Genomic DNA, 11,203 nt, shown 5'->3' with positions numbered 1-11,203 from the left:
CTTAAACAAAAAATATTGAAAAAAAGAAACACTGAAATGAGATGTAACAAACACAACTAATTTATAAAGAAATATTTATCATCTGCGTTATCTAATAACAAAGTTTGAGCCCTGCAGCTGCAGCCCAACTTCTGACGAAGCCCATCAGGGTGAAACATGTTAGAAAGTAAATAGGCGAGTCCACCATGCCAGCTGGAATAATCTTTGAAGTGATCAAGGCTCACTGACATCTCCAACTTAAATCAGACTTAAGGTGGGTACACACCTGACAGACATATCTGCAGATGATGGTCGTTCATACACACTGAAACACCATCATTTGTCATCTGGCCACAGGTGTCGCGCCCCTCTCCCCGCGGCCTCTGCTGCAAGTCGGCTGACTGCCCATTCACACAGCACGATGCCCCAATATATATGCAGATATATTAGGCATCGGCTGTGCAGCACAGCCAATGCGATATGTCTGTGAAAGACTGTTTGTAGACATATCGCTGGTACACACTGGTCGACGCACACAAGATATAGTGGCTGATCAATTGATTGGCCAATATATCTGCCAGTGTGAACCCAGTTTAGTAAATCTGAGCAGATCACATTTCCCATTACAATTATGTACTAAAAATTTAAAAATTAGGGCTTGGAGTAGAAATTTGCTAATTCTACTCCAATTGCCCTTTAGTAAATTCATGTTATACTAAAATAATGTGAAAAGGATGTGAAAACACTAATTTTCACAATATTTTAGTAAAAATAGTAAAATAGTATTGACATATAGGACATTCATGCCTACTCTCTCAGAAGCCGCGGGAGGCTCCCGATTTTTTGGGTAACCACCCGCACCCCCGGTAGAGTAGGCATTTCTCCTGCATTCCTGCCCACTTCCTGGTGAAGTGGGCAGAATGGGGAGAATTTTCGCGGCGATCGCGGGTCTCCGTGTAGGGGGCGCAGCATAATGACGCAATTCTTCATGAATCTCATAATTTGGGTCTGCCCCTATTTAAATTTGAACCTATTGCGGCAATTTACGGTGAGGAGGCGGGGTTTAATTACGCAAATTGTCAGGTCCCGTCACCACTCTCCTGCTTCTCCTCCCCAGGCTTCTCCCAGGGAGAGAAAAACAAAGGTAGGCAAGTATGATATAGGCCAGTGAATATTTCCAATTCTCTGCATATAAAGAAGGATTTCCCGATAGCAGTGACTAGGCAGAATAATTCAGTACAGTATGTGCTTAAATTACCATACAGACACAGTGATGCAAAACCAGTTTAATTTTCAGTGTAACCTTCATACATGAGGTCTACACTTTTCTAAAAGTAAATTAAAACCCAGATACAGGAGTCAATTTATTATCACCCTTATTGTAGCGATCAGTATGATTTTTTATTTTTATCACTGAAATACTGTCCAGAGCAGATTTAACTTATTGCTTCACCAGACCAGTCTCTGTATTTGTACTAGGGGTGTGCACCGGCCACTTTTCGTGTTTTGTGTTTTGGTTTTGGATCTGGATCTTTCTTCGTGTTTTGGATCTGGATTGGTTTTGCCAAAACAACCCTTCCGTGTTTTGGGTTCTGGGTTTTGTGTTTTGGATATGTATTTTTTTTTTTAAAAAGCATAAAAACAGCTAAAATCACAGAATTTGTGGGTTTTTCTGCTCCTATGCTATTATTAACCTCAATAACCTTAATTTCCACTCATTTCCAGTCTATTCTGAACACCTCACACCTCACAATAGTGTTTTTATGTCCAAAAGGTTGCACCGAGGTAGCTGGATGACTATGCTAAGCGACATGGGTGGGCGGCACAAACACGTGGCCCATCTAGGAGTGACACTGCAGTGGCAGACAGGATGGCAGTTTGAAAAACTAGGCCCCAAACAGTACATAATTCAAAGAAAAAAAAGAGGTGCAAGATGGAATTGTCCTTGGGCCCTCCCATCCACCCTTATGTTGTATAAACAGGACATGCACACTTTAACAAACCAATCATTTCAGCGCCAGGGTCTGCCACACGACTGTGGCTGAAATGATTGGTTGGTTTGGGCCCCCACAAAACAAGCTGGCAATTAATCTGTCCCTGCACAAACTGGCTCTACGGAGGCAAGATGTCGTCCTCATCCTCCTCATCCACCGATTCCTCACCCTCTTCAGTGTTGTGTACATCCTCATCCTCACAGAGTATTAATGCTGTCACCGATGTAATCCTTTAACAGACAGATGCATGCTTGTCGCTGCTGCTTTGAGGATGCAGGTGGGGCTACAGCCCACACAATTCACAAAGAGAAAAAAAAAGAAGAATTTTTTATTTTTTGTGGAGCGCACTTTGAGGGTTACACCACCCTTTAACAGACAGACGCACGCTTGTCGCTGCTGCTTTGAGGATGCAGGTGCGGCTACTGCGCATACATTTCACACACAAACACAGCAAAAAAGAAGATTATTTTATTTTGATGGAGCACACTTTGGGGGTAACACCACCCTTTAACAGACAGACGCACGCTTGTCACTGCTGCTTTGAGGACAGTATCATATGCAGTGACAGTAGATTTGTCAGAAATTGTTGGCACGTCCTTCAGTCCGGACCAGATGTCCAAACCGGCCCTTGACTTATGACACAGGCGCACGCTTGGCGCTGCTACTGTGTTGATGCCCGTGCGGCTACATCGCACACAAGTCACAAACAGAAAAAAAAAAGTTTTATATTTTTTGGAGCACTTTGGGGGTTACACCACCCTTTAACAGACTTATGGGACACAGGCGCACGGTTGGCGCTGCTCCTTTGTTGATGCATGTGCAGCTACAGTGCACACAATTCACAAAGACAGAAAAAAAAGACGAATTTTTTTATTGTTTGCGGAGCGCACTTTGAGGGTTACACCACCCTGTAACAGACAGACGCACACTTGTCGCTGCTGCTTTGAGGATGCAGGTGCGGCTACTGCGCATACATTTCACAAAGACTGAAAAAAAAGAAGAATTTTTTTATTGTTTGTGGAGCGCACTTTGAGGGTTACACTACCCTTTAACAGACAGACGCACGCTTGTCGTTGCTGCTTTGAGGATGCAGGTGCGGCTACAGCCCACACAATTCACAAAGACAGAAAAAAAAAGAAGAATTTTTTATTTTGTTTGGAGTGCACTTTGGGGGTTACAGCACCTTTAACGGACAAGCCAGCCGGCCCTTTACTTATGACACAGGCGCACGCAGTCGCTGAATGGCAAAAGTGGGCAGAAATTTTTCGGGCCACCCAAAGCGTCTCCTGCACGCCCCTGTCGCTTTACAGAAAATTCTGTACCACCAAGTTTATTGTGTGAGCAAAACATGGGACGTGCTGGAATATGCCCAGATGTAATGCCCGCACAATATTGGTGGTGTTGTCAGATATCACAAATCCCCAGGAGAGTCTAAGTGGGGTAAGCCACTGGGCAATGATTTCTCTAAGAGGTTGTCGGCGGTGTGCCTCTTACTGAAACCGGTGATACACAGCGTAGCCTGCCTTGGAACGAGCTGGCATTTCTGAGATGCTGCTACTGGTGACGCTGCTGTTGTTGCTGCGTAAGGTGATACATTTACCCAGTGGGCTGTCACAGTCATATAGTCCTTAGTCTGCCCTGTTCCACTTGTCCACATGTCCGTGGTTAAGTGGACATTGGGTACAACCGCATTTTTCAGGAAACTGAGGACACTTTTTCTGACTCTGTACAGTCTCGGTATCGCCTGCCTAGTGAAGTGGAATCTAGACGGGATTTGGAACCGGGGACACACTACCTCCATCAATTGACTAAATCCCACTGCACTAATGGCGGATACCGGACGCACGTCTAACACCAACATAGCAGTCAAGGCCTCAGTAATACGTTTTGCTTCAGGATGACTGCTGTCGTACTTCATCCTCCTCGCTAAGGACTGTTGGAGGCTCAATTGTTTAGTAAAAGTAGTGGTGTTCCTACTTCCTCTCTGGAATGATGAACAACTCCCAGCAGCAGCAACAGCACTAGGAGGAAGTGGTTCTTGATCTTTCCCTATTTTATTTTTATCGGAGAAAGTTTGGTCCTCCATTTATGTTATATTGATATATACGTGCTGCTAAGGCGCACACAAACACAGAAAATAATTATTTATTTTTGTTGGAGACTAGTGCACTTTGTGGGTTACGCCACCCTTTAAGAAATGAGCCAGCCGGCCCTTTACTTATGGGACACAGGCGCACGCTTGGCGCTGCTCCTTTGTTGATGCACGTGCGGCTACTGCCCACACAATTCACAAACACAGAAAATATGTTTTTATTTGGTTTGGAGTGTACTTTGGGGGTTACAGCACCCTTTAACGGTCAAGCCAGCCGGCCCTTTACTTATGACACAGGCGCACGCTTGGCACTACTTTGTTGATGCACGTGCGGCTACTGCGCACACAATTCACAAACACAAAAAAATATATATTTTTATTTTTTGTTTGGAGTGCCCTTTGGGGGTTACAGCACCCTTTAGCGGTCAATCCAGCCGGACCTTTATTTATGGGACACAGGCGCACACTTGCCACTACTTTGTTGATGCATGTGCGGCTACTGCGCACACAATTCACAAACACAAAAAAATATATTTTTTTATTTTGTTTGGAGTGCCCTTTTGGGGGTTACAGCACCCTTTAGCGGTCAATCCAGCCGGCCCTTTATTTATGGGACACAGGCGCACGCTTGGCACTACTTTGTTGATGCACGTGCGGCTACTGCGCACACAATTCACAAACACAAAATAATATTTTATTTTATTTTGTTTGGAGTGTACTTTGGGGGTTACAGCACCCTTTAGCGGTCAAGCCAGCCAGCTCTTTACTTATGACACAGACGCACACTTGGCACTACTTTGTTGATGCACGTGCGGCTACTGCGCACACAATTCACAAACACAGAAAATATTTTTTTATTTGGTTTGGAGTGTACTTTGGGGGTTACAGCACCCTTTAACGGTCAAGCCAGCCGGCCCTTTACTTATGACACAGGCGCACGTTTGGCACTACTTTGTTGATGCATGTGCGGCTACTGCGCACACAATTCACAAACACAGAAAATATTTTTTTATTTGGTTTGGAGTGTACTTTGGGGGTTACAGCACCCTTTAACGGTCAAGCCAGCCGGCCCTTTACTTATGACACAGGCGCACATTTGGCACTTCTTTGTTGATGCATGTGCGGCTACTGCCCACACAATTCACAAACACAGAAAATATGTTTTTATTTGGTTTGGAGTGTACTTTGGGGGTTACAGCACCCTTTAACGGTCAAGCCAGCCGGCCCTTTACTTATGACACAGGTGCACGCTTGGCACTACTTTGTTGATGCACGTGCGGCTACTGCGCACACAATTCACAAACACAGAAAATATTTTTTTATTTTGTTTGGAGTGTACTTTGGGGTTTACAGCACCCTTTAACGGACAAGCCAGCCAGCCCTTTACTTATGGGACACAGGCGCACGCTTGGCGCTGCTCCTTTGTTGATGCACGTGCAGCCACAGTGTACACAATTCACAAACACAGAACAATTTTTTTTTTTTTTTAGCACTTGGGGGGAGCACCCCTGACGGACAGAGCACCCCATGGACAACACTACAGCACCCCTTTAGGACTGGGACACTGCACAGGACTGCATTGGAGTGGACACAGCCCCTATGGACAACTGACTGCACAACACAGTCCTGCCAGCCCCTATGGACTTTGAAGTAGTGGACACAGCCCCTATGGACAACAGCAGCGCAGCACAGCACAACACTACACTGCACTACACTACACTACACTACACAGCCCAGCCAGCCCTAACTCCCACCCTCCCTCTTCACTGTCCACAGCCGAGTGAGAAAATGGCGCGGACGCGGGTACCTTATATAGCATCCAAAACCCGCGAGACCCGGAAGGCGGGATGATGACGTTTTGCCTCGATTTCAGATCCGAGTCAGGTGGGAAAAGTCGAGCCTGTCTCGGATCGGCCTCGGATCGGGGGGGCACGGGGGGGGGTTCGGATTTCAGAAATCCAAACCCGCTCACCCCTAATTTGTACACATGAGCTGGCTTACTGCTTAGCGCTTTTTATAATTAAAATAAATAAATTATTAAAACATCCTGGATTTCGAAAGGAATTTGAAGTCTTTCTGTGTCAGAATATGGGATTTTCCCTGCTTGTCATCGTGTCCTGAACCTTATATAACCGGAGAAATGGAAGATTAGCCAAATACACAAGCAGTTCCTGTTATGTAATAATCAAAGGAAAGGTTTAGGAAAGTACTAAGCTGCAATACGTGAGACAGAAAGAGAGAATGGAGAAAGACAGTTATGTATGGGAGGAGGGGGGAGAGAGAGAGAGAGAGAGAGAGAGAGAGAGAGAGAGAGAGAGAGAGAGAGAGAGAGAGAAAAGAACAAGCATTCAGGCAGAAGTGACTGCAGTGAGAGAGAGTCAGTAGGGCCTACTAACTGTTGTGTGTGGTTCTTTTCCAAAGCCGACAGATACAGATGTCATGTTGCTGTCTAAAAAACTACTTTTTATCATCCCGTTTTAACTTCAATTGCAATCCAACATCAATGTCCATCATTTTGATAGCTCTAAAGTCTGTCGGTCTTGAACTTTTGAATCAAAATTGACGGCAAATAAAAGTTAAAAACAACTGCAAAATGACAAGAAACAGACCTGCCTGTGGCAGGCGTGTTTGGGAGAAGCACTGCACAGATCACTATTATATGTGCAGGTTCCGTTAGGTTTAGAAACAAACGGTTAAAAAAAACGTGGGCGCCCAGGGCCGGTTCTAGACATTGTGGAGCTCAGGGCGAAAGTTCACAGTTGCTCCACCCCCCCCCCAAAAAAAAAAAATTTGTATAGATGACGCACGCACTTCCGGAAAGGAGGCGTGTCCTTGCGGAACACCCCCTATTCATCACACTGTGGGGCGTGCCCAGCACTTATGAAGGTGCTAGGCTTTCCCCAAGCTCTCCCCTCGTGGCGAATAATTGCCATGTGCAGTAATGCGCCTTACACAGTAATCCCCTGTATAATACATTATGCCACACGCAGTAATGCCCTGTATAATACATTGTGCCACACACAGTAATGCCGTGTATAATACATTATGCCACATGCAGTAATGCCCTGTATAATACATTGTGCCACACACAGTAATGCCCTGTATAATACATTATGTCACACACAGTAATGCCCTGTATAATACATTGTGCCACACACAGTAATGCCCTGTATAATACATTATGCCACACGCAGTAATGCCCTGTATAATACATTGTGCCACAAACAATAATTCCCTTTATAATACAGTATCCCCAATTCAAATTATGACCCACAGTAGTAATGCCCCCTTAGAGACAGGCCCCACAGTAGTAATGCCCCCTTAGAGACAGGCCCCACAGTAGTAATGCCCCCTTAGAGACAGGCCCCACAGTAGTAATGCCCCCATGCGTCCCTTCTGAAAACTAAAAAATACAAAACACAATACTTACCTTAGGCCCACTCCTGCGTCCGCTGCGTCCGACCGCGGCTCCACCATGGATCTATGGGAGAGACGTCATGACACCCCTCCCATAGTGCTCTCTGCTGGAGCCGGAGCTCAGGAGTGAACTCCAGCTCCACGGATCTATGGGAGAGACGTCATGACGTCCCTCCCATAGTGCTCTGCGTCACCCCGGCTCAGCAGTGAGCTTTGGCTGCTGCTGCAGGGAGGGAGCCGGGTGCCCGCTGATAACAAATATCATTGGGGGCCCGTTAATGTGGGGGGCGGGACCGGCGCTGATTTTTTTTTTCTTATTGGGATTTTTTAATTTTTACTCCTGGGCACTCAGTGGCGCCCTCTAGGGGCCGGCGCTCCAGGCAACGGCTCTGTTAGCCCGCCCCTAGAACCGCCACTTGTAGTAGTGCTATTACTATTTATTCCGCAGATACTTCTACACAGTAGTACATAAATCATGAGCTGAGGTGACCCCTGTGCCAGGAACTCACTGTTTGTATGTGGCAGAGAGATGCAGTACTGTACAGTAAGATGTCAGTGTATAAGGTGTGGGGTGGGTGCCTGGTAGCAGTACTGTACAGTAAGATGTCAGTGTATAAATACAGCAGAAAGTGTACAGAGAGGAGGAGGAGCTGCTGTCCTCTCCCTGCTCCGTGTCCTCCTCCAGCAGCCCGTCCTCACCCCAGCATCAGCCCTTCGCCGCCGCCTGCAGTAGTTCCGACGACGAGCAGCTCCTCATCCCCACCGCTTCCCTGCACCTGCACCCACAGCCGGAGGAGGAGGGCAGCAGCATCAGCAATAAGAAGCCGAGGCAGCACCGGGCTCGCAACAGCGGGGAAGTGATGACCAAGCTCAAGAAGGGCCGGCGCCTGAAAGCTATCAACGAGCTGATGGAGGTGCTGCCCACCTTCCCGGAGGATGTCAAGCTCACCAAAATAGAGACTCTGCGCTTTGCGCACAACTACATCTGGGCGCTCTCTGAGACCCTGCGGCTGGCCAAGCAGCTACACCCCAGGGCCCCCACTGTCCAGCTCACCGACTCTCCTCCATCTCCCAGCTCCGGCTCCACAGATCTATGGGAGAGATGTCATGACGTCCCTCCCATAGTGCTCTGCGGCAGCCGGAGCTCAGGAGTGAGTGTATCAGCGGGCGCTCGGCAACACGGGGGGGACCGGCGCTGATTTTTTTTTTCTTATGGGGATTTTTTTAATTTTTTACTTCTGGGCACTCAGTGGCGCCCTCTAGGGGCCGGCGCTCAGGGCAACGGCCCTGTTAGCCCACCCCTAGAACCGCCACTGTGTGCGCCCCTCACAAATCCATAACTAGCCCTGAACCTTTCAGTCTGGGCTGGTAAAGTATGTGAAAATAGGGGGAAAAATGATGTGGGGTTCCCACTGTTTTCTTATAATTAGCACCAGGCTGAACTAGCCAGGGGGGACACACAGCATGGGATTCCTGTGCCATATTGGCAACCAACCCCGCACTGGTCAGTCCATGGCTGGAATTCCTCAGATAAATAAATGGGGTCCAGCCTCCTGGGGAACAACCAGACCTGGGCTATTCTTCACACCCCTGGGTGGTGGGTGCGGGGTTGATGGTAAAATATTAGATCATTATATTGTCTTACATGTGGGCTACAAGTCCCAGCAAGCCTGCCCCAGCATGATGGCACTCATGGGACAAGTATCGATTCCCGGCAGCGGCAGCCCGATAGATGGACAGATCCCTGCAGCGGCAGCCCGATAGCGCTGGAAATCCCGATCGTCCTGAGGTAAGTATATACTAACCTAACCTAACCCCCCTAGCCCTAACCCTCCTTAGGGGTGCCTAACCCTAACCTCCCCCCAAGTGCCTAACCCTAATCCCCCCTGTAAGTCCCTAACCCTAACCCCCCCCTTCCCCGCTGCCTTAACCTAAGTCCCCCGGGGGGGTGCCTAACCCTAAGTCCACCCTGGGAGTGCCTAACCCTAACCCTCCCTCCCCTAGCTTAACCCTAACCCTCCCGGGGGGGTGCCTGACCCTAAGTCCCCTCCGGGAGCCCTAAACCTAACCCTCCCCCCCGTGGCTGTCCGCTCGCGGCGCCCGGAGTCCCTTTGATCGGGATGCCGGGCGCCTGTCTCCCGGCGTCAGGAAAATTTCAGGAGTCTAGATATAGACACCTGTCATTTAACCCATGCCGGGATAAAGCAATCGGGAAGCCGGCTGTTGGTATCACGTCAGCCGGTTTCCCGATTGCATCCCCCACAGGGCAGGATTGCCGTAGTTTTACGTTGTTTTTTTGGCCGGTTATAAAAATTGACCATTAGTAAATCTGCAGATCCTATTCTTGCCTATGTTAAAAAATTGTTTGTTGGTTTGATGTTCTAAAATGTTCTAAAGTCGGGTTTTTGGTCATTCTGCCATTGGTTTTGATTTTAGTAAATGGTTGGTTTGCAAAACGGACAGAAACATTACAAAAAACCCAAAACCGACCATTAGTGACTTTAACCCTAGAACTCTATTTACTATGTGCCAGCTGTAGCTAAGATTTTCTATATCCACTGTATCATAATATGAAGGTTATAACCAACAGTGGTAGTAGAATATAAAAAAAACACAATTTTTTTATTCACCTTAATTTTTCAACTGATTAAACCAACAGTTCTAGGCGAAAATGCATATGTTTCTTTTGAGTAATGTATGCCCAATTTACACTGCACCAGCCCTATAGTGTTCCACTAATTATTTACATTTTATAACTGCTTTGTTCTGCTTTAAAGCTTTGGTGTTTACTTAAATATATCATTTATGTACTATTATGTGCTAATACTCATTAGCACATAGTTGCTTACTTTTCTGGTCCCTCCTTTCGGGAGGGAGCTGTCAGGCTTCCACAGGCAGGGGGGCATGTTGTTGCGATGATGCTCCGTTGGGGGCGGAGCAGGGGGTTGAATTGTGTCATCGTGGCCCCACCCCCTCTTCACAATACTAAAATTAATTGCATTGTGAAGCAGGGGGCAGGACCACCATGATGCGATCCACTGCAAATCGAGTCAACGGATCCCAAGCTGCTGGTGAAACCGCAGGGGGTGGGGGAAGCGGACAGGTCGGTGGCCCTGGGAGGCTTGCCTGCCAAATTGGGAGGGTAGGCAAATATGACTTAGCATTGCTAAATACGTAGACAACAGACTGAGAAAATAATGCGGTACTGCTTTACAAAGGTCATTTAAAATGCTAAATAGAAGGTCATTGTTTTGCTGACTGATTTCTGTCAACAAACACCATAAGAACAATGTTACCAGAGGTAAACACAGTTTATTTTAATGTACCATGCAAGAGGAAGGCAGCCCCATGACTGCCCATATGTTGTGGAACTACAAGTCACAAAATACCATTTTAGCCGGTTACTTTCTAAAATGACCATTGCTTAGGTTTTTCAAAGCAAGAAACGTTTAGGTAATAATGTTTATGCTTGTTTCCAGCACTGAATGCATGCAAAATGTTCAATTTGCCTCACATACACAATACTATACCTCACAATCAGTGGCGGAACTATCGTGGTTGCAGGGGATACACAATACCAAACCTCCCAATCAGTGGCGGAACTATCGTGGTTGCAGGGTGATACACAATTCCATACCTCCCAATCAGTGGCGGAACTATTGTGGTTGCAGGGGATACACATTACCATACCTCCCAATCAGTTGCGGAACTATTGTGGTTG

The 11,203-nt window shown here is 47.0% G+C and overlaps 1 protein-coding gene across 1 annotated transcript; it reads left to right on the top strand.

Moving 5' to 3' along the window:
• Positions 1-8,099: 8,099 nt before the first annotated feature.
• On the top strand, positions 8,100-8,681 carry LOC148540813 (neurogenin-1-like; the record flags this gene model as incomplete). The annotated part of the gene is made up of 1 exon (XM_088481972.1): positions 8,100-8,681. A coding segment is annotated over one exon (582 nt), but the record flags the coding sequence as incomplete, so codon positions are not given.
• Between the last annotated feature and the right edge of the window lie 2,522 nt (positions 8,682-11,203).

This window comes from Taudactylus pleione, unplaced genomic scaffold (genome assembly GCF_031769625.1).
Source record: "Taudactylus pleione unplaced genomic scaffold, aTauple2 ptg000017l, whole genome shotgun sequence".
NCBI lineage: Eukaryota > Metazoa > Chordata > Amphibia > Anura > Myobatrachidae > Taudactylus > Taudactylus pleione.
This window is presented reverse-complemented; position numbering and strand designations above follow the sequence as displayed.